This window comes from Oryza glaberrima, chromosome 4 (genome assembly GCF_000147395.1).
Source record: "Oryza glaberrima chromosome 4, OglaRS2, whole genome shotgun sequence".
NCBI lineage: Eukaryota > Viridiplantae > Streptophyta > Magnoliopsida > Poales > Poaceae > Oryza > Oryza glaberrima.
Genome location: NC_068329.1, coordinates 4,444,972 through 4,469,665, shown reverse-complemented (window position 1 = coordinate 4,469,665; position 24,694 = coordinate 4,444,972). Strand labels below are relative to the sequence as shown.

Here is a 24,694-nt window from a genome sequence, read left to right as displayed (position 1 = left end):
CGGAGGTGGAGAGAGAAGGAGCTCGCGGGGAGAGCGTTTCCGGCCACGGCGGCGGACGAGACTTGAGGGGATGGGTAGAGGACGACTAGGGGGTCCTTTATATAGGCACGGGAGCTCGGGTCCAGGCACCAAACGAACGAGACGGCGCCGGGAAAAGCTAGCGCCGGGAAAAGCTAGGTTTTCGCCAGAAAAAGGAAGGATTTGATCCGCGAAATTGGAAAGAATTTCCATATAAACTTTTGGGGATTTCTTGGGGAAAAGGAAGAGGAGATTGAGAGGATTCCATTCCCGCAACTAATTTGGAAATAGGAGCAACGGGGAGGTCGGATTGGTGGGAGAAGGCGGCGGCAACAGGAGACGGCACCACTGGCTCGGCTCTGGCTGGAGGATGACGATGGAGTACTGTAGCGCCAGGGAGATCAAACAGACTTTGGCTGGGCTGAGAGGAAGGGAGAGAGGAGAGGAGGGAATGGGCTGGATTCGGCCCAAGCTGAGGCGGAGGATTATTATTACTTTTCCGAATAAATTAACCAATGAGATGATCTTTCAATTGTTAAAAATACTTCCAATGCTCAAATAATTCCAAGAAAAATCTTGAACATACTTGAACACTAAAAATATTTATTAAAATTAAAACCAGCTCATTTAATGATTAATTTAACATGTGAATAATTACTGAAATGTTCTTTGTATTGTTAAAATTAATAATTGAGCTCTGAAAAATCCAAGAAAATTCCAGAGAGTATAATTAATCATGGAAAATTTAATAAAAATTAAATCCAACCATGCTTTATATTTAAGAAATTTTATTTCCCACATTTAACTTCACTTGTAAATTAATGAACATTTAATATAAATTCTATTAATAATTTATTAAATAATTTATAAATCCTGAAACGAAATTCAGCTGTGACAAAAGATAAGAATGGTGTGAGGTCAAGATCTTTCCGATGGGGTAGGCGCCTTCCGACGATTCCCGAGCACGGAGGAGAACTTCCTCCCTCTCTTCGGAATGTTGCTGCCACTCGTCGTGGCGGCAGCAGCAGCAGCAATGTCGGACGCCTCCTTGGCGACGTCCTCCTTCAACGATGCCGCCGCCTAGTGGTCCGCGAGCGGCCCGATGACGTCGGTAAGAGGAAGAGCCTACATACATGAAGTCACAGTGCAATCCAGCCTCACGTTGATCGCAGAAGTAAAGGAGTTCTCAAATGCACTCACATTGATCGCAGCCTCGCGATCGGCCTTCCCCTTCTTGCAAAGGGGGACGGGGACGTGGCTCGCTGTCGTAGGGCCGCTGATCATGTCATATCCTGATTTTCGTTTTAGGATTTATAAATTATTTAATAAATTATTATTAGAATTTATATTAAATGTTCATTAATTTACTAGTGATGTTAAATGTGGGAAATAAAATTTCCTAAATATAAAGCATGGATGGATTTAATTTTAATTAAATTCTCCATGGTTAATTATACTCTGTGGAATTTTCTCGGATTTTTCGGAGATCAATTCCTAATTTTAATCATACAAAGAACATTTCAGTAATTACCCAAAAATTAAATTAATCATTAAATGGTCTGATTATAATCTTGTTAAGTACTTTGAGTGTGCAAATATTTTTAGGATTTTTCTTGAAATTATTTGAGCATTGAAAGTATTTTTAACAATTGAAAGATCATTTCAGTGATTATTTTAATTGGAAAAGTTTTAAATCTTCCCCTATGCCGTGGGCTGATTCCAGCCTATCTCCCTCCTTTGTGTGCATGGCTGTGCAGCCCAAGTCGGCCCAGCCGAGCTCCCCCTTCTCTTTCTTTCTTTGCTTTGTTTTTAGCCAGCCCAAGACAGAAAGTCTACTTTCCCTCCCTGTCGCTACAGTATCGTATTCTACCTCTAGCAGCCGAACTGAGACTGAATTGGCTCAGTTCTTCTCCTCCAAATCTGACCTTTTCTCTTGTGTTTTCCTAAAATTAGAGGAGGGGAAATATTTCCTTTATCTTCCTCTTTCGTTTCCCCTAAGAATCGGAACCTAATTCCTTGTATTTTATCCGAATCAAACTCGTTTTGATTTTATCTCTCCAAACTAACCCGAAGATTTTCCGGCTTCGATTCCTATCGTTTGGAGTCCGATCTCTCTCACCCATGCCTATATAAAGCATCCCCTAGTCGTCCTCTTCTGTTTGCCCCAAGTCCCGAGCCCCGCCGTCGCCACGTCGCCCTAGCCGCCGCCGTCGCCGCGTCGCCCTAGCCGCCGCCGTCGCTGTCGTCGTTCCAGCCGCCCCGCGTCGTCGCTGTGGTGGTCGTCGCCGGTCGCCGTCGCTATCTTCGGGTTTGTGAGGAGAAGCCGCGCACCGTCCGCCCCTTCGCTGCCGTTGCAAGCCGCCGGAGCGCCGCCGTCGACGTTGAGCCGAGCCGTGTCGCCGTGAGAGCTCGTCGCCGGCCGTCGTTTGTTGTCGTCCGTCGTTGTTTTTCGCACCGGTGAGTTCGCGTCGTCGTCCTCTTCGTGTAGGAGTCCTCAGATAGCCCAATCGAGCTCTCTATCGCCGGCGGAGTTGTGGTCCAGTGTCATGGCTGCAATGATGTCATCGTGACATCATAAATCTTTTATTTAATTCGTAATAATTTTCTATATTAGATGAATATCGATTAAAATTCGGAAATTCATAACTAAATCATAGTAACTCGGATTCGAGTGGTTCAAGTTGCTAAATTTATCTAAAATCGAGATCTACATGTTAAAAATATCCACATGTACTATTTATGCTTGTTTTTATACTGTTTTATTGATTTTGTTTATTTGCTTTAGTTTCCGACGTTCCAGAGGAGAGTGTTTACGTTGAGGAAGGTTCGGAAGCATTTGAAGAAGCTCAAGGCAAGTCACACAGATCCCAAACAACCATTTGAGCATGTTGAACCCGTTTAAAGCTAATGTTTTATTTCAACTTATGCGTTATTTTCGAATGTCATCGGGTGGTGAGCCTTTCCCAATTAATTAATGGCCGAAGATGACTTTATTTTCCTATGGGTTATAATTTGATTAGCTAGAACCTTATATATTGGTTTGGTTCAGCTAAAAGCTATATATATATAATTGCTTAGCCATGCTTAGAAACATTAGCTCATTAATGGGATGAATCATACTACATTATTACTTATGGTTATATTTAATGGTAGCTCACGATGGTTAATCGTGTTATGATAATTAATTGATAATTAAAACTTGTCAATGGTGGGTTGTGAGCACATGGTTTTGAAGGTCGTGCTCATGACAATTAAGGACCGGTTCGCGAGCTACTGTTATGAGACATTAACCGTACCAACCACAAGCCAGCATGATTCATTGCAGGGTGCCAGACTGTGAAGCGGCGAGAAGTCCGTGGGGGTCGCTGGGGAGTCCATGCCTCTGGTTATTGAGGGGGTGATTATGATCCAGGAACGGTGCACTGTGGTGAGTTGTGTTGTGCAGAGGGTATTGTCACAGCCTCTATTCGGGTACTTTCCAGTATTGCGACGCATGGTAGACATGATGTTGAGGCTGTATCTTGTGGGTACAGTGGTACACCTCTAGCCAGAGTAAAACTATTCGAATAGCCGTGCCCCGCGGTTATGGGCGGGTTAAGCAATGTTTTTCGTGATTAGTCTCACACCTCTCACAATAATTATTGATGCTATAATTGGTAATAATTTGCTTAGCTCCTGGTTTGGAGTTAGATCTGTACAGCCGGGTATGGTTGTTCAGGATGGTTGGGCCTGTGCAGCATTGGGGTGCTGTGTAGTGTTGGTTAAAATTGATGATTAATTACTCTACTGTTTCACTACTCTTAAATCTTTGCTAAATGCTGCTTTTGCAAATGAGCCTATATGATGCCCTATTTTGGTATCCTTGTGCACTTGCATATTTGTTGTGTGGCTTGTTGAGTATGTCATATGCTCATTCTTGCAATAATCAATCAACCTCAGCTGAAGAAAAAGGATCCAGAAGGAGAAGACGTTTGGCTTATACCCCAGTTGAGCTGCCTGTGGGAGTGGAGCTGAAGCCATCGCTAGACCGTAATTCCGCTGTTGTTTTCTTTTCTTTTATAAGTATGTAACGTTATTATTATTGTGGATTTGTATATTAAATTGTCAGTTTGTGTACCTCGGCTGATTCCTGGACGAGGATTTTATGCACAAATAAGTTCAGAAATTACTAGTGAATTTCTAGGCATGACAGATCATCACCTGACTGACGCGGCGCTCCATGGTTTCGCTGTTCAAGCCTGTAAGATCGAGAAGCAGAACTCGATAAGTCCGGAGGAACACGCACGTAAAGAATGAAATCTAAAATACAAGAAAAATACCCTAAGGAGAAACCCAGGTCGCATCCTCCGGCCCAGAATAGTCAAAGGCTGGGTGAGCTCGAGCCTAGAGCGGCTGAATCCGCCTACTGATGAAGTCGGCAGCAACTTCATACCCCGACAACCCTCGTACTCGGAAGTAATCAATTATATTGATGAAAGACTGAAGGGAGGGGGTTAGGGCGGGTTTAGCGGTCCATTCTGAAATCTTGTCTGGTTGTTCCTCAGGGACAACAAAGACTGCATCCGAATCTTCTATCTGAAGATAGAACCACCTCGCCCGCCATTTGCTACGAGAAGAGGGGCACTGGAAGGGGATGTATTGCGACTTCAGGCCATCCCGATGTAGGAAACCGACACATCCGGACACTTTTTTAGGTTCCATCCAATGCAACTCATAGTAGAAGCGGAAGAGATCAAGAAAGGACTCTACCCCAATGTAGGCCTCACAGAAATAGGAGAAAATACTAAGGAAGGCGATGGAATTGGGGTTCAGATGGAGCAAAGAAAAACCGTAGAAATTCAAGACGAGAAGAAGAAACTCGGAGGGCGGAGGAAGAAAACCGCAAAGAATATAATCCTCAACCGCAACCATACAGCCTAGGACAGGTTCGGGTTCAATACCTCCTGGTTCTCTCTCCATGGTCCCGTGACCACGGAGAGCACCGTCATCCTGCAGCTTCTTCAGCGATGCGTTGGTGGAGGTGGACTTGTTGAGATCCATCGCTGCCGGAGATCGCCGGAGAAGGGACCGAGATGAGCAAGCTAGGGTTTTTCTGAGAGAGCGGAGAAGACGAGGGGCGCTTGGGGGCTGGAAAGTTTTGCAGCAAGCGGACTTCAAAATGAATCCCCAAAACACCCTTAAATAAATGCAATACCGACGGTGCGAATTCCAAGGAAAGGAGAGAGATGGCCGCCGGAAATTTCTGGGTCCGTTACACGCAGCAGTTTTCGGACTTCAATTTAAATTCACTCATGACCGTTGAACTTCACAAAGTATTGTCGATTACTCTTTGTCTCTACGGTTCTCACACCGAGATCGACTAGTCGAGAACGACAACGACTCCGACATCACAAGTCGCGATCGCTACATGAGTTCATTTAAGCAGAAGTCGGGGGCTACTGTCAGGGTTATGGATAAGGTATATCCTCTACCCTTGGATGTACGTCGTATACTGATATGGTATACCTGCGCGTATACGGATGTTCCATGTACACGTTAAGGAAATTCATCACGGAATCCACAGATGCAAGGAGTCCTACTCGGACAGAACTGGGTCGTTACTGTATCGTGTGGGGTCCGATGTCTCCAAGTCCTACTTGGAGACCAACTGACCTGCGGTATAAAAGAGACCCCGCGAGAGGACCTAAGGCATCGAATCTCATCGCCAACACAACCACCACAGGCTACGAAGTCAGAGCCTACAAGAGCTAAGTCGCTGGGAGATCTAGTCGAACCAACTCGACTACGGTCTCGTCGGTATCATCGAATTCTGCTATTCCCTTTGTAATCTGTGGTTTCCATTATATAATCCCATATCAACTGGATTAGAGCTATTACCTATCAAAGGGCCTGAACCAGTATAATCCTTGTTCCTTGCTTGCTTGATGTCGTACTACGTAGATCCCCGTACCAGCATACCCCAATACCCTCTATATCCGGTCTACGGGTATCCCCCGTCGACAAATTAATATTCGAAGTAAAAAATAAAATAAAATTCGAAATTAGCAAAAAGGGAAAATAAGAGTTTGAGTAGAAATATAATTTAAAAATAACTAATTCGAAATTAAAATTACGTAATATTGAGAGGAGACTCCATATAAAAACCCAATACGAGATTATTAATATTTGGAATAAAAAAATAAAAAAATAGAAATTAGAAAAAAGAAAAGAAAAGAAGAGCTCAAGTAGTAATACAATTTGAAATTAACTAAAAATTCGGAATTGAATAAAAGCAATACTGAAAAAAGAGTACTTATAAGAACCCAATAGTAGATTAACTAAAATTCAGAATGAAAAATGAAATAAAATCCCAAATTAGACAAATTAAAAAGAGAGTTCAAGTAGGAATATAATTTTGAAACAACTGAAACTGAAAATAAAAAAATAAAAATATTAAAAGAACACAATACGATATTAGTTAAAATTCGAAATAAAAAATAAAATAAATTCTAAAATTAGAAAAAGAAAATAATATTTCAACTAGAAATACAATTTATAAATAACTAAAATTGGTGATAAAAAATAAAGACTATTGAACGAAAAGACCATCTAAAACACATCACGAGATTAATTAATTAACAGGCATATAAAGGGGTGGAGTTGTGATGGTTGATGGGACATCTAAAAACTGTTAATAAAAGAACAAATAGAATCCTAATGATGATTAAAAAGAAGGACGACGGACATGTCATGAAGCGATCTGTCGGGACTTCCAGAAAGTAAAAAATAAACCCAATGATAATGATATTTGATTTTTAAAGTCTCAATGATAATAGAAATGAGAGGCAGTGGGCGGGTCGTATAAGACTACAATGGCAGAGCCGCCGATGCTTGGTATGGACTTCTAGAAAGTAAACAAATGAATTCCAACAATAGTTAAGTTCAATTTTTAGAATCCTAATGACAGTAAAGAGTAGGCGGCTGACGAGTCATAGAGGAGTATAATGGCAGCGTTTGACGGGATTTCTAAAAATTATAAAAAAATAAAACCCATCGAGACAATAGACTCTAAAACCTATAAGTTCCAATTTTTAAAGGTTCGGGCTTTTAAAAAGTAAAAAGTAAACCCCAATGATAATCATGTTTGATTTTAAAATCTCAATGACAATAAAACAGGGTGGCAGCGGCTGAACCATAGATGAGTAAGTGACAAATTTGCTGACATTTTGGCGGAACTTCTAGAAAGTAAAAAAAAAAATAAACATAATGATAATTATGTTCGATTTTTAAAATATCAATAAAAATAAAGAGAAGAGACCGTGGATGGACGTAAAGGAGTATAATGGAAGCGTTTGACGGGACTTCTAGAAGTTATAAAAATGAAACCTAACAAAACAATAAATTCTTAAAATTATAAGATCCAATTTTTAAATGTTATAAGAAGAAAGAATTGAAATAGTGGTAGATCGAGTAAGCAAATAAAGAAGAATATGACAGAAGTAAGGGGTAGCTGGTGTGACTTTTAAAAACTATAAAATTAGAAACACGAGGATGATAAGGTTTGGTCTTTCAAAGTCTTAAGACAACGAGACAACTATTTAATAAATTCTAAGTAAAATAAAAAATACATAACTTTATATGGGTACTAGCCACGTAATTGCGCGGGCCAACCAACTAGTTATGTGTTGGTGTCCGTGATTATTACCAGCGTGCGCCTGGCGTTCAGATAATGACCATCTTACGAGCATGCACATAAGGCTCAAATACAATATCCAGGCTAGGATGAAAACAGTTACAGCTAGCAATCCAAACATTACATACAGAAAAAGGAAAAAAAATCGTCATAGCCACCGGTCGCCAATTTGCCATGCCTCCTTTTGAAGCAAGTTCCAAAGGGGTAGGAGCCACAAGGAACACATGAATCCTCCTTTTTAGATTTAATCTAGCTTCTTTTAGTCCAAATCATACCGAGGTAAAGGTGAGTGATGAGTCCTGCACTTCCTCTCACCTGTGATATAAGCAGCCTATGGGAAATTAATATGAACACAGTTGCTTCTGTCATAAATTACATATGAGTGTTGAAAAGGCTGTATATGATCTCCAATAGAGTACTACCTCCGTTTCAGGTTATAAAACTTTCTAGCATTGCACACATTCATTTATATGCTAATAAATCTAGTCACACATATATATCTAGATTTATTAATATATATATGAATGTGGTCCATGCTAGATAGTCTTATAATATGAAATGGAGGAAGCTAATAGAGATCAGGAATGTTTTTCGGCTTGTTAATGTCAAATATTTGCTTACTGTGGAACCCAAGGATCAAAATTCTCAACTGTAAACTTTCATGCGGTCTAATATTATTAAAATTTTATTTCTGGTCTAAGTAATTCTGACAATGTACCTGGTGCACAGTAGTGCATGCAGGTGATTAACTTCCGTGCGTAGATTGCTCGGAAGTTGGAAGTTCAGAAACTGTAACATGTTCCTCGTGATTATCTTCTTGCTCTAATTGGCCTGCTGCTGCATCGATGTCTTCCGTGTCTTCAAAACAAAACAGAGTAAGTTATAATTAAAATGCCATCACACTGCTGGTTAACCAAATTATTATTTATGAGCAAAATAACAAGCAAACATTGTACCTGTAGAGTTTGAATGGGCGCCATACTCGCCAAGATGTATCTTAAAGCTATCAGTTTCTTTTGTATAAAATACATGCAATCTCTTGTTATCATCAAATCCATCTGCATAGGCCTCTATGTTTTCGATATGGCTAATCTTCTCCCACTCCAGTGCAGCATCTCGTTGAGATATCATATGGAGAAGCTTTAACGTACAGTCGATCTTCAGTTGCCTTAGTTCTAAACTTTTCAAGTACTCTGGGAGTGTTCTCATTTCGTAATCTTTCAGTTCCATGCTTGAAAGTGCCTCCACCTCCTCCAATACCTTCAGTTTGGGGCACTTTGAGATCCTGAGCATTTCCATCTTCGGAAGATTAGCAATCTTCTCTAAATTGGAGTTGGAGTGCAGATAAAGCTCAACAACTGATCCAAAGTTCTCCACGGAGCGCAGCTCCATAACCCTCTCTATTGTCATCACTCTCAGAGCCACTGCATGGAAAGCAAGTCCAGGAGGAAGATGGCTCAATCTGCACCTACTGATCTGCAGGTTTTGTAGGGCTCGCATTGCTTCAAGTTTTAGCTCCCAATCCCACTCTTTCCATCCCAACAATCCATAGAAAACTAGCTTGATCAACTTGGGGAATGCCGTGGAGACAGCCATGGAACGGTTGTATTGTTCGACTAGGGTACGGATACTCCTTTCATCCTGGTCAGACTCTGAGTCATCACCCAGGGTGGACGGGCGGAAGAACTCTTCCCCAATGTAACTGATGCGTCGTGCATGTTGAACACACAAAGATTCCAAATTGGGTAGCTGGCCAAGACTGTATGGAAGCTCCGTGCACGACTGCAGGTTCTCAAGCTTGAGCATCCTCAAGTTGTCAAGGACCATCGACATCAACCACTTGGGGAGCCGGCATCCAAAATAGCCTGTGATTGTTAGGTGTTCTAATGATGGAGAAGGGCAGAGGTCGTCGAACACCTCCTGGCTCTGCAGCTCATTGCGTTCAGTGGTGGTACAACGCAGCCACAGGGATGTCAGATGTGTCTTATCAGAAAGCTTCGCACCTGTGGAGGAACAATTTGAAGATATGTTCTGCAGACCCCATACTGTCAGATGCATAAGCTTGGATAGTGGCTCTAACTCTTCAAGTGTGCACTTTCCATTGTCATCAGTATGTGTAGGAAACCCCTTCAGCGAGACCAAATTGATAAGCCTACCAAATCCTTTGGGTACTGTCTTCACCGAGGTGTCCGAAATGTCGAGGAATCGTAGCTTGTGCAGATTCACAATGCTCTTATGAAGCTGCTTCAATTTTTGACAGCCATGAACGCAGATGTACTGCAAACATTTCATCTTGCCGATGTTACAAGGTAATGAGGATACATCTGTGTTACTTAGATCCAAGTATTTCAAGAGTTTGAGGTGGTACAGCGAGCCAAGCAAGGTGCTAATTTCTGTGTTGTTCACATGTAGTATCCGTAGGTACGGAAGAGCACCTAAAGAATCACCGGACTTAAGATTGATACTCCCAAATGATACTAATGCTCTTAATGACTTCTGCTTCTGTATATCACTGTACTCCACCTCTTTTCTTGATACAGATATTCGACGAAACCTTTGTGATAAATTACTTGTGTTTTGACCTTCACGAAGCAGCAAAGCTTCTTCTTTTGCCAAGTACTGAGCAAATGAGTGGAACACACTATGCATTGCCCAGCGGGATTCATCAAAGTTCCCGTCGATTGGTTCTAGCAGATTCCTCGTAACTAACTCTGTGTAATACTCCTGTCCCAAGACTTCTGGTAACTTTGAATTTTCATCGCCAGGAATAAATCCATCAGCAATCCACATCTGGACAACCTTGTCACAATGGATGGTTTCACCTTCGGGAAACATAGAGCAGTAGAGAAAGCATTGCTTCAAACGTGGAGATAAATCATCGTAGCTTAAGTAGACAGACTCATTAAGTACTTCAGGTAATCCTGTTTTTGACCATTGTTGATCTTTTAACACATATTCCCATGCAACTTTTGTTCTCCTCTTTTGTTGCAATTCCTCAGCTACTATTTTGATGGCAAGCGGTAAACCATCACACTTCTCCAATATCTTCTTTCCAATTTCTCTGAGTCCATCAACCTCGCGCTCCTTGCGTTCATCAACTTGACTTGGCATAATCTGCAATAATTTAACCATTAGAGATTATTAACGATCAAATTTGGTAAATCATTTATCGGATTTGAAGTCAAAGCCGAAACAGATTTGGGAGGAAATCTTTAATCACGGAAACAGAGTGCGCATCGGCAATGGGCCTCATCGGTTGTTGTCTACATCGGATGATACCGTATTGGATACGGGGAAGCCGATGTAGCCGATTTCGGCAAGATAATCATAGAATCATTGTCAGGATCGGTTAAAGAGATATATATTACAGTCCCATATGTAATTATTATATATATGATCGGAATTTCAATAAGCAATATATTCAGATTAGTTTCTGGTATGGTTTATTTTATAGGATTAGTTTCCTATTATAGGACTTCAAATTTTCTAACTATTACGACTCTCAGATTTCTCCTTCATATATGTAAGCTACATGGGAAGGATGCAATAGCCTGTTGTATTGATCCACCGTGTTACAATCAACTCCTTAATAGTGATCATTGTTGTTGGCGCCAGTGGGTTTTTCATGTAAGGGCTTCCATTTAAAAATTTGTGTCTCTTTTGCCTATATTTTTCCAAACTAGTGGCATCAGAGCCTCGGAGATCCAATCTATCCCACAACGATCGCGTTTTTCGTTTTTTTCGAATCAACTAGGTCAACAAGGTCTCAATCCAGTGTATCAAGTACAAATTGCCATGTCCGCCAAGGATCGTCAATTCACCGGCACTACTACATAAACAAGAATTTCGATACAGCCAAAGGGCATTTTCGCATAATGCTCCTAGGTGTATGTGGAAATCAAAAATTTTCTAGGCGGGAAGCCAAACCGCATGCAAAAATGAATTTTTGCATAAGGTGCATCATGCCACCCTTATGAAAAACAAAATTCCGCAAAATTAAAAATAAAAATTCCAAGAAAACCAAAATCCATAAACCCTAGCTCCCATTCCCACCATCGTCATCGCCGGCACAGTCCGCCATCATCAATGTCTACTCATGTCATCGTCGTCGTCGCACTAGAAGCCTTCGCCACCGCTTCTCACTACCCCTTCATTGGTGACGGTGGATTTGCCAGCCGTGAGGCCAGTGGCGGTAGATCCCGCAACTCCTCCGACGCCGTCGTTGGGGTCAACTTAGCCGCCGTCACCAAATCCACCGCTCAAGAGCCGCGGGTGGAGGATCTATCGCTCCTGTTGCCATCGCCAGCGGATCCACCATCCCTGACCTCCGATGCCACCGCTCGAAGCCCTCTATGCCTCGACTCCACCGGATCCACCATGGGCGGATCTGCCGCTGTCGATCCCTCTCCTATGGGGTACATTGTCGTCGATCCGTGGCATCCGGACCAACCACCAATGGATCTGGTTGTCGCAACTGCGCTATCGTTGGATTCAGCCGTCGTGAGTCCACCGTCGTCGCCGGAGAAGGAGCTGAGGCGCGGCACAACAAGGAGGCAGAAGCGACGCATCCCCCATCGTGGCACCGCCTTGCCCATAGGCTGCTACCGTCTCGGTGCCGCCCCGCCGGCCAGCTACTCCGGTCGTAGCGCCAGCCCTCAAGAGGGATAGAAGGAGGAGAGGAGAGGGGATGAGGAAGGAGGTGGAGGTGGAGAAGTCAGAGAAGTACAGGATGAGAGGGGGATGATGGATGACTTAATAAAAGAAAAAGAAGAGGAAGTGAGGCTGTGAAAGGATTTTTGTACGGATCTAATCCACCAGCGAAAATAGAAATTTCTGTTTTTATCCTTCCGCGTGCACAGAAAGAGATCACTATGACCCGCATGCTCCCAACCGAAAATTTGGCGCTCGCGCGGGAAGGAGAGAGAAACGCACGAACGAGAGAGATTGGGAGCCGCTCTCACCCTCAAATTCACATAACGAAATATATGGAGATGGAAACTACAAAACTAGTACAAGGCTTTTGGAAATACGTTGGATCTGATTTTTTCACTAAAAACCCTTAAAATCAGTTTTGGGAATGAAATAGGATGACTGTTAGTGATGCTCTTTGTTCCAAAAAAGGTGGTGTCCAAAAAATTGATTTTATAGAGGTGCATGTTAACGACGAAATTTGGTAAGCCCAAAGTCATCATCCGCATAGAGTCAATATTAGCTTCAGAGTTATGGAATCAGCCAATGGGAGTCATCAAATCGCCAGCAACCATGTTCTCGATGGAGTCGGATCAACTAAAGGGGATTTATCCAGAAGAGTCCGAATCAAGAACGATGCGGCATGGCAATTTATCTATTAATTAGAAATAGTTTGTTATTTTCCTTTTCTCTTTAGGAAAGTGTGTTTAGTGTCCGATAATGACTTTATGTTTTTCTTTTATCTTTAGGATAGTTTCTTTCTTGTCCGACAAGGACTTGTCTCAACCCATGGGTATAAATATATACACCTGGGGTCTATGTAAGATATCAATCTCTCGATCAATACTATTCTCGGTGCATCGCCTTGCCGAGGTTTTTACTTATCATCCGACAGAACGTGGCACCTAACGCGGGGCTGCATCGGCTTTTGATCTCCAGTGAAGGGGTAAGTCCTACGTTCCGCCGGCCCTGGTAAATCTATCGGCTACGTTGGTGTTGTTCAAGGCTGCATCGCTTCGATCTCTTGGATTGCTCTAGTTTGGTTGATATATTTGCCTACCTGATATCTCAATTCTATCTCTAATTGCATTGTGTTTAGAGACGCATCGGTTTAGTTGGAACTGTCTCGGTTAGGTCTGATCTTCTGTCTTAGCCGATATAACTCTATAATCACAATGTTGTTCTAAATAGATTTGTTATATCCATCACATTATACAGATCTATTGGCTTATTCGAGTATTAGATTATCATATACAATCTCGTGCTGCATCGGTTAGGTTCGACCTACTAGATTTTTGTTGATAATATAACTCTTGTTAAACCGATAGGTTCATGCTAATGTTTTATCGGGTTACTAGCCGATAAGTTATCTGGACGTTGCATCGGCTTATAAGGATTGCATATACATATAAATTGGACTTAGCCGATCGCAACAAAGGTTTCACTGTTTGTCTAATCTTGTGGATTTTATGACATCGGACTTCCAGCCGATGTATGCTTTAACCTTCGGATCAGGGTTTATTCTATCATATCATTGCTAGCCGATTGGTTTATAGTGGATTATATTATTGTTATTATATTATCATCAGTTGATTGTCTTTATATCATTATTTAAGTCAAGTGTCAGAATATACATCGAAATTATAGCTGATAGCTCAAAACCCTATCGCTATCAGTATCAGCTAGTATCGGCTATCGGCTGGTATCGGCATCGGTTGGAACTACTCCATCGGCTTGTCAGCTGATCTGCTATTTGATCTACTGTTTACATATCTTGTAAGTTGCAAACTGACTGGCACGCCCACATCTCAACAACCTTTGGACCTGCACTGGAGCTAAGCAGATGTCCCAGGCCTCGTGTTTTTTCCATCAACACGCTTTTGGCGCGCCCAGTGGGACCACGAATTTTATATCCACATATCTAAAGAAGAATTCAATGCCAAGATCATGGTCACAATGGAGAATTTAACGGAGGAACAGAGCCAACAGACAGAGCAGTTTGTAGCTGATTTTCAAATGCGTTGTCTTCAATGTTTCATCATGACACCAGAAGGACCAATTCAGAATACTCGATTCCCCAAGCCGATAGTTGAAATACTTCAAGATACAGTTGATGAAGCGGTTCATCGCGCATTGTTTGATCAGTCTGGTGTTTTGATGAGTACACCAAGATGTGATCAAGAAGATAGTTCCTGAATTAGTTGCTCAAAAGAATCAGCTCGGGGGGCAAGCATATCAATATCGGCCAGAAGAACTTCGTTAATATGGGCATGATGAAGAATATCAATATAACAATGATTTGGCCGGTAGAATTGCAAAGATAATAGAGGAGCAGTTTGAAATCAAACCTAAGGAACATACTTCTATGTATCGACTGCCATATCCTGAGTGGTTTGATAGGGTGCCATTGCCACACCGATACAAAGTTCCAGATTTCTCCAAGTTTTCAGGGTAGGATGATACATCTATAATGGAACACATTAGCCGATTCTTAGTACAATGTGGGGAAGTATCGGCTGAAGAAGCTTTGAAAGTTAGATTTTTTTTTCCATTGTCTTTGACTAGATCGGCTTTCACATGGTTTTCATCGCTACCATTAGATTCTATCTAAGGATGGGCCGATCTTGAGAAGCAATTTCATGACTATTTCTTTGCTGGAATCAAAGAGTTGAAGCTTTCAGATTTAATATCGGTTGAGCAGCAAGAAGGAGAATCGGCTATGGAATATATTCAGAGATTTCGTAATGTCCGTGGCCGATGTTATAGTTTGAGTGTAAGTGATGAGCAGCTCGCAGATCTTGCATTCCAAGGATTGTCAACACTACAAGAGAGAGATTCTTTTGCCACGAGTTTGATAGTCTAGCCCATTTAATGTAGACAGTATCGGCTTATGAAAGCCGATTGCAAGAAGCAAGGGAAGATCGATTTTGGAGTTATCAAGATCAGACAGAAGAGAATTTTGGAGCATGAGTCCTCACACTCCAAAACTGGGGGGCATGTGTTAACGACAAATTTTGGTAAGCCCAAAGTCATCATCGGCTTAGAGTTAGTATCGGCTTCAAAGTTATGGACTCAGCCGATGGGAGTCGTGAAATCGCCAGCAACCGTGTTCACGATGGAGTCGGATCAACTAAAGGGGATTTATACAGAAGAGTCCAAGTTCAAGAAGGATACGGCATGCCAGTTTATCTATTAATTAGGAATAGTTTGTTAGTTTCCTTTTATCTTTAGGAAAGTGTGTTTAGTGTCCGATAAGGACTTTATATTTTCCTTTTATCTTTAGGATAGTTTCTTTCTTGTCCGACAAGGACCTGTATCAACCCATGGGTATAAATATGTACACCCGGGGTCTATGTAAGATATCAATCTCTCGATCAATACTATTCTCGGTGCATCACCTTACCGAGGTTTTTACTTATCATCCGATAGAACGTGGCACCTAACGCAGGGCTGCATCGGCTTTTGATCTCCGGCGAAGGGGTAAGTCCTACGTTCCGCCGACCGTGGTGAATCTATCGGCTACGTTGGTGTTGTTCAAGGCTGCATCGCTTCGATCTCTTGGATCGCTCTGGTTTGGTTGATATATTTGCCTACCTGATATCTCAATTCTATCTCTAATTGCATTGTGTTTAGAGACGCATCGGTTTAGTTGGAACTGTCTCGGTTAGGTCTGATCTTCTGTCTTAGCCGATATATCTCTACAATCAAAATGTTGTTCTAAATAGATTTGTTATATCTATCACATTAGACAGATCTATCGGCTCATTCGAGTATTAGATTATCATATACAATCTCATGCTGCATCGGTTAGGTTCGACCTACTATATTATTGTTGATAATATAACTCTTGTTAAGCCAATAGGTTCATACTAATGTTTTATCAGGGTGCTAGCCGATAAGTTATCTGGACGTTGCATCGGCTTATAAGGATTGCATATACATATAAATTGGACTTAGCTGATCGCAACAAAGGTTTTACTGTTAATCTAATCTTGTGGATTTTATGACATCGGACCTCCAACCGATGTATGCTTTAACCTTCGGATCAGTATTTATTCTATCATATCATTGCTAGCCGATTGGTTTATACTGGATTATATTATTGTTATTATATTATCATCAGCCGATTGCCTTTATATCATTATTTAAGTCAAGTATCAAAATCTACATCGGAATTATAGCCAATAGCTCAAAACCCTATCGCTATCGGTATCGGCTAGTATCAGCTATCGGCTGATATCGGCATCGGCTAGAACTACTTCATCGGCTTGTCAGTCGATCGGCTATTTGATCTACTGTTTACATATCTTGTCAGTTGCAAGGTCAAATTGACTGTCACACCCGCATCTCAACAACCTTTGGACCTGTACTGGAACTAAGCAGATCTCCCAGGCCTCGTGTTTTTTCCATCAACAGTGCGATGATGCAAAATCGAACCCGATACAGATCCTGATCTCGACCAGATCGATTGAAGCCAGTATTGTCCAACAGATCGATCTGCTACCAGGCCGTTGCTATACGCTCGGCGTTCTCACGTCAAATCAATTTTCCGGCGAGAACTTTGCAGCATTCCGCGGCAATCAGCCGAGGGAAAAAGAAAAGCAGCAACACAAATTCCCAAGGTTAGGCAGATCGAAAAGCTCTAGTGGCAATTCATTCCAGTTGAAATCAATCAATTTCGGCAGAATTGCTACGTGCACGTGTCCTTCCTACCAGGGAATCAATTTTGAGCGGAATTGCTACATGCAGACGCCCTTGTTACTAGGGAATCAATTGAATGTTCAAGCGAATCCAGATTCACGTTAAATTGCTACATTCACACACAAGTTTATCAGGAGGTTTACTAAGGAGATCAAAATACGCCCTTGTTACTAGGGAATCAATTGAATGTTCAAGCGAATCCAGATTCACGTTAAATTGCTACATTCACACACAAGTTTATCAGGAGGTTTACTAAGGAGATCAAAATACGCCCTTGTTACTAGGGAATCAATTGAATGTTCAAGCGAATCCAGATTCACGTTAAATTGCTACATTCACACACAAGTTTATCAGGAGGTTTACTAAGGAGATCAAAATACTTTGTTTTATTTAAGTGTATCGTGTTTCTGCTAGAGTTCCACGAATTTATATCAAAATATTCAGGATTTTGTTTCCAAGGCGAGTTTGAAGTAAGATAAACCGCTCTTGGATTGAGTACATATTCTCATTATGATAAATAAAGATGCAGGATGGTGTATCTATTGAGGAGGAGAAGCCACTAACATCGTGCACCCGATAGGTAGAAAAGAAGCGTCCTAGGAGGTTTACATGAAGAACTAATTATTTCATTTTGAGTAGAAGGGTTTTGTGTTTCTATAACATCAAATTCAGGGTTTTATTCCCATGATGAGTTTAAAGTTTGTGCTTCAGGTTTCTAGTCTGTTTGGTTCACATGGGTATATACCAATAAATTCAGGATTTATTCCCAATGGTGAGTGTGAAGTATGATATATCTCTTCTGGATCGAGGATATCACAATTTATCCTAGAGACTAATAATTTAATCTATGTCAAGTTTTGTTTTTGAGATTGATGATTTTTAATCCTAGAGAAATTTGTTTCAAAGTGGAGATTGTTAAATGGAAAAAGTCCAAATATCCCCCTAAAGTTTAGATGGAAATTCATCTAGCACCCCAAACTTTAAAACCAGACATCCAACCCCTTCAACTTTGCCATACCATCTATATTATCCCTTAAGGTGGTTTTAGATGATGGTTTTGCATATTTGGAAGCTTAAACGAATAATTTTGAATAACTAATATAATATATTTGCATATGATCAATTATAAATCATCAATTTATTCATATATAATGATATCGTGCTATTATTATGTTGATACTTGTTCATAAGTGAGAGCTAATAAGGAGCAAAAGGAAATATTTAAGTCAAAATTTTAATATATATCTCCAAAGTGTATGATATGTGATCAAACTTATCCAACTTATATACAAAATAGATAAAACCACTATGCAAAACCATCATAGGGGGTTATATAAACGATATTGTAGAGTTTAGGGGGTTAAATGTCCGGTTTCAATGTTTAGGGTGCTAGACGGACTTCCTGGTTATTTGGGCTTTTTCCTTGGTAAATGTTGGCAAATTTTACTACAAGACACTGTTTTGTTTTAGCTGTAGGGCACTGCAAGAGTTAAGTTATTGGGGGAATGCTCTAAACAGATGGATATTTGCTAGTTGACACCACACCTACTAAAATATTCATTTCCGATTGAATAGGAAAGATAAATCGTGTGAAATATCATAAATACCGCTAGGCCCACATGTCAGCCCTCCCATCTCTCATCTCTATTTCTCTCTATCCCCTCCCCTCGCTCATTACGCAAACCGGCTGGAGACAATGGCATCATCACGCTTCTATATAGATGGCCATAAGGCCCGAGGCCCGACGGCCTAACCTAAGACACGATCATTCAGCCCGGCCAAATACACGAATGTTGGGCCCGTGCCGACCTAGCTCGATAGTTGGGCCGTGCTTAGGCCTAGGCCTTGGCACAGTGGGCCGCTCCAGCACAGCATGGTCAAAGAAAAATAGTTGAGGGAGCCAAAATAGATTTAATTCACCCATACAAGACACGGCCCAAATAGAAAAGGGATACAAATAGACTAATTCGAGCCTTATAAGACAGTCCAAAAAGATGAGAAAGGAAAAACAAACTTATTCTAAAAAAAAGTAGACTTATTATATGGAAAAGCCTGGCACGACCCGGCTCTTATTGGGCCATGCCTAGGCAGTTGGAGCAGCTCGTGCATGCCGGCCCAAATAAACTCAACCCAGACCCTGTCATGCCTAGGCCGTGCCGGGCTAGGTGGCCCATTTGGCCATCTATACGCTTCTTTAGGCACCACCTGAGATGCTCCGACAACTCATGCATCTGCTGCTTCTGCTTGGCAATGAACTCGGTGTGGAAGCGCTTCCTCAGCATCTTACCGACTACGCGTGGTCACCGTGAGACCACCTGCTGTGGGAGACGCTGCGCCTGGGAGGGGGCTTCCTGTCCGCTTGAGCTCAAGGAGAGCAACATGTGCTGCGCTGAAGGGTAGTAACATCTGGTGCGCCACCACCGGCAGTGAAGGGGCAAACCTTTCGTCGTCATACTCCGAGCCATCCGAGTCAATGTCAGAGTAATGGCTGTCGACATCGGGAAGCCAGACCTTGCTTGTCTCCTCCCCACAATGCAACTAGCCATGGAGCATAATCGTCGGCGCCGCAGGCACATTCTGTGACCGATGTGTATGGTGAGGGGAGGGGATAGAGAGAAAGAAAGAAGAGATATGGGCAAGCTGACATATGAGACCAGGGGTATTTCTAACTTTTCACGCTCTATCTTATATTCTTATCCAACCGGAAATAAATATTTTCATGGGTGCATGCCCTTGTGCAAATATTTAACTTTGAGAGTGTTTTCCCTAAAACTTCACTTTTGCAGTCCTACTAGGAATGTGGGTCTTTATCTATTAGAACTACAAGATTTTTCCTTTATATATCTCTTATAAGTTGCACGGGAAAGGTATGACGGCCCGTTGTATCCCCTGCATTGTATTAACTTCTCAATACTGATCATTGTCGATCGGTACTTGTGGTTTTTCATGTAAGGGTTTTCCACGTAGAAAAATGTGACTTTTTGCAAATATTTTCCTAACAGTAATTTATTACAGTGTTATGTTGCATTCTAGAGTAACCGTTGGCAAGTTGACAAATCCTGGACACATCATTCCCGATTGATGATCCCCGACCGTAAACCATAGGTTGTAGCATTCCCAACAGTTTTCTAGGATTATCAACAGTGATTTCAGTGTCGGCAAAGATTGCATGTCCTGTAGTGTCTCATTTATTACATGACCGTACAAGCTCAAAATACACTGTCGGTCACCTAAATTTGCACAATCTATGACATAAACTTGCGTACTAAAAGAAAATCCATCTTCACTTTTAGTTTTGGTTGTATTTTTTATTTCTTGGTTATCATAGAAGCAATTTTGTGCTTATGCATGTGGATTACAGTTGTTTGTTTTATATTGGCATGGAGTCACATCAAACTATATTTTTAGTTTTATGTTAGAACCTTGTTTATTTCAGAAATAAAATGTCAGGTGTTCGATGTTCTATTGGTTACAAAAATGACTAGTTGATAAGAAAAAACATCAGTCACATGAAAATATACTCCTAATGAAAAATATTACTTTCAAATTATTTGTTGTTTTAGCTTTGTCTTAAGACAAACATTCCTAACTTTAAACAACAATTTCTAGAGCATTTCTCATGGCGATCGAAAACCATAAATCTTATGATGTTAAGTTAGTACTCCCTCTAGGTTAAAAATAATTGATGTCAAATATTAAAAGATTTGACTATGAATGTCGAAGGGCTATACCAAACAATGATATTTACAGATTATATGAGGGGCAATGAGGATCGTTGCTGCTAAGATATACGCAAGATTGTAGTAAGGAGTTTTTTTTTTTGGGAGGGGGGGCAAGGGTTTTTTACTTGTTCAGGTCCTCAAGATGAGTACTAACTTTACTTCACTTTATATGTATATCTCTGGGATGCACCACACAGATTACAATGGGGGACGGGGAAGTCAAGTAATCTAACCTGCCGACTAGGATTTAACGAGAACTATCCAGTGACTTTGAGTTGACAACTAGCGATTGTCTTCCTCTGGCTATCTCTCAATTAGGGGTGTGGCTATGGCTTGTGATTTGATGTCCTCCCCTCCTAGGGGTTTTGTATTTATACGCATAGGTGGACTCTATAGTGTCTTCTTTTCTCGTGGTAATATTTTCCTTTTTCTGTCCGTCATATTCCCATATTTGAATATATCTTTAAGTACAATATTAGATATGTAGTATTTCAGGGTGTTAAGAATCCAAGAATAGGACGCATACCTTATCCTAACACTGACAATGAATAACTTCTAAAATAATTACCTTGGAGAACATATGTATAGATTAATCTTAAACTGTATTTCAGTAAGATCATATATTTGTTGATATTTCTATATTTTTGAGACTATGTCCTTGTCCAAAGCTATAAGAGTTTTTCACCAACAATATGGGGGAGTAATGTTTGACTAGGACATAGCCAAAATGATATTTCCTCCGTTTCACAATGTAAGTCATTCTAGCATTTCCCACATTCATATTGATGTTAATTATTAACATCAATATGAATGTGAGAAATGCTAGAATGACTTACATTGTGAAACGGAGGGAGTAAGTAAATTGACGGAGTGTATTGTAGAAATTTATTGGTTGAGAACTTTCAAAGCACAATGTAATTGCTAATAAGAATGAAATAAGTTTGGACTTATATTATAAACTGACCTGCTTTTTCAGTAAAGACCATGAAACATCTGGCTTCAGTTTGTGAACTCGGTGGATGTGGGAAGCTTGCATCATTGCAGCAACATTTTTGTTTCTGGTTGTTGCAATGACACAACTACCGGGAGCACAGCTGCTGAGCGGGTGTCGCAGAAGGTCATTCCATGTTTCGGCGCTCCAGACATCATCCATTACCAGCATGAGTTTTTTGTTTTGAAAATATTGGTGAAGCTCAGATGCTAGACGAGACTTGTCTGAAAATCTTTCATCGACAGCTCTGAATGTGCTGTTGGCAGACTGCAACAGATCAAGCTTACTGCAGTTTCTTGTAACGTTCAGCCATATTTTGGCATCGAATTGGCGTTGAACTATTACTGAATTGAATATGATATTTGCAAGGACGGTCTTGCCGATCCCAGGGGCGCCCACAATAGCAACGACGGTGACATCGTTTGCAGGGCGGCGGTTCATCACAATGTGTTTGACTATTTTTTCTGACTCTTGCTTCATCTGATGATCTCTCACCATGTCTGGTACTGGTAGTGCCATGGACTGAGTATGATAAATTCGATCCACATCCAGCCTGCTTCTTCGACCCGGTAAGCCTCGCTCAGCGAGGCCGAATGTTGCATGCTCCCGCAGAAGAAGATTCATTTGTCGGCCTAGAACTGCAATTCCGTGTCTGAACATGATGTCCCCATAATTAGGAAAGCCGGTGCAGCAGCCAGTGGACTGCTCCCTCTCCTGGATCTTGAGCAGTAACAGAGACAGGGCGTCGGAGGCATGGTACATGGCATCCTTCACGGCCCTGACAAACGCCGCCACAGCTTCGTTGCCCTTCATGTAGTCTGTGTGAGCAACAAAGAAGTTTCGGATTCGGAGGATCGAGGTCTCCAGCTCGTCAACATAGCTATGTTCCATGGCCAGCACCGGCACTCTTTTGTCTCTGATCTCACTGATGAGGTTGCAGAGGTCCGATGCGAAAGCTTCTATTATCATCGCCATCTCTAGCTTCTGCCTGCATACGTAGTTATACAAATTAATTTTAGGCCATGCGAGTGCAAATTTAATGCTTCCGTAATCCAAATCTGTTGACCGACAGGGAAATAAAGCAAAGGCTGTGCTACTTTACCCTTCCCAATTTAACCAGTCATGTATCCAACATCAGTTCAACTGCGCAAGATTTCTTTTTCAGCAACATTATGGTACCAGAATATCACTAGTTCATATAGATCTTAGAATCAACGAAACAAACTAAAGAATAAGACTGCAACTAGATTAGCGAAAAATCCACATGATAAAACTCGTACTAAGAATAAATCCGGCGAAACAAAACATAACCATCTCGACCTCAAACCAAAAATATTCAGAGCAGGCACTTCAAATCTGGCAAAGTACATACTCAAAATATTAGCTCGGAGATGAGCGTACTGGAGTTTAGAGGTTACCTGGAGTAGTCCTGGATAAGCCTTTGATTTTTGATAAACTTGGGAGAACAAGACCCAAGACGTGACTACGTGAGTGAGACAAACTACCCCAGACCCAAGTTGGTTCGGTCCCTGAGTGCCACTTTAATATTTTCAAGGACGTATTGGGCTTCGGGCACCCGGTATGTTGACGGAGTATACGATGCGCAGCAAAACTGTGACGGAGTAATGCCCACAGAGTTCGTACTCTTCCGTTCCAAAGAAAACACCAATCTCTGTATCAGCATATATTTGATATATTTGATGTGTCACATTCTAATACGAGATTGTGTTTTAGACAGGGGAGTAGCATGGAGTGGGACATGACAGCCACGGTTCAATCTATAGTTATCCTCGTTTATATCGGAGTGTGCTCATATACCGAAATTTCTGAAACTTTAAACAAATTTTGATCGAATTTGAATAAATATTACCAAATTTACAAGAAAGGAAAAAAATAAAAAATTTTGCCGAAATAATGTCATATATGGGAGTATGATAGAACCAAAATTTCGAAAATTTCATTTCAGAATTTTCGAAAATTTCATTCCAGAAATTTGGACCCTGATGACAGCACGAGCCCACTCTTAAGGTCTTTGGTTTCAAACTATTTATAACAGGATCATCCCTAAAAGAAAATATTTTCCGAAGATTTGAATCACATTATATAAAATAAGAGGATTATTATGGTACATTCTACTACTAGTATATACTACCAGTATATTTGATCTAACGGTCTAAAATTCATCCAATCTCCGTTCCAATTATCCTGCAGTATAAATTGAAAAGGGTATATTTGTCTTTTTATCTAATAGTGTGAGGGTAATTTCGTGATTTCAGATCCGATCCACGGGCGCCCCTTTGTGGAAGTCGCGCCCAGTCGTCTTCCTCTTGCGAGCAGCGAGCGCCGCCGCGCCACCACCATCAGCCACTATCGTCGCCGCCGCCATCGGGAATCGAATCAATTTCCCTCCTCCTTTCCTCCTCTCATGTCCAGTCTTCGCCTAGACCATAGTCTAGACGGTCTAGACCGCGTCTAGATGCTAGACGACAGGTTATCGTCTAGTTTAGGTCCTAAACTGTGAATTAGATCGTTTGACCGTCTAGTCAGTCAAAGACAGTTCTAGACTGTCTAGACCACACAATTAAACAACATTTAGACGAGTGTAGACCGTAAACCTGTCGTTTAGACTATGGTCTAGGCAATATGCCAATGCATTTTTTGTGTTGTTGGAGCTGAAACTTCGAGCCCACACCAAAGCCCTTATGGTTTATAGTATTGACCCCATTCCATAATGTTCTCCTCTACTCTAGGCCAGTCACTGCAACGAAATCACATCATCTCTCCTCTGCTAGTCATCACAGTGGACCTTGCTCCCACCTCTCTCCAGCTCGCAACTTTATTCGAGTGGCTGCACCTATCATAGCACTGCTAATTCTCTAATATTTACATGTTAAGCATATT

The 24,694-nt window shown here is 41.4% G+C and overlaps 1 protein-coding gene across 1 annotated transcript; it reads right to left on the bottom strand.

Moving 5' to 3' along the window:
• Positions 1–7,741: 7,741 nt before the first annotated feature.
• Positions 7,742–22,768, bottom strand: LOC127771514 (putative disease resistance RPP13-like protein 1). Its single transcript, XM_052297434.1, has 4 exons — positions 21,767–22,768; positions 8,647–10,804; positions 8,409–8,548; positions 7,742–8,005 (listed from the first exon to the last, which is right to left on the bottom strand). Exons 1-3 carry the CDS (start codon positions 22,766–22,768, stop codon positions 8,436–8,438), a joined length of 3,273 nt encoding a protein of 1,090 aa, XP_052153394.1. The 3' UTR covers positions 7,742–8,005; positions 8,409–8,435.
• Positions 22,769–24,694: the final 1,926 nt, after the last annotated feature.

Coding starts and splice junctions, on each gene's coding strand:
- LOC127771514 (XM_052297434.1), bottom strand. CDS start 22,768: ATGGCGATGATAATAGAAGCTTTCGCATCGGACCTCTGCAACCTCATC. Junction 10,805..21,766: donor GGTCTTTACTGAAAAAGCAG/GTCAGTTTATAA, acceptor AAATTATTGCAG/ATTATGCCAAGTCAAGTTGA. Junction 8,549..8,646: donor CGCCCATTCAAACTCTACAG/GTACAATGTTTG, acceptor TTTGTTTTGAAG/ACACGGAAGACATCGATGCA.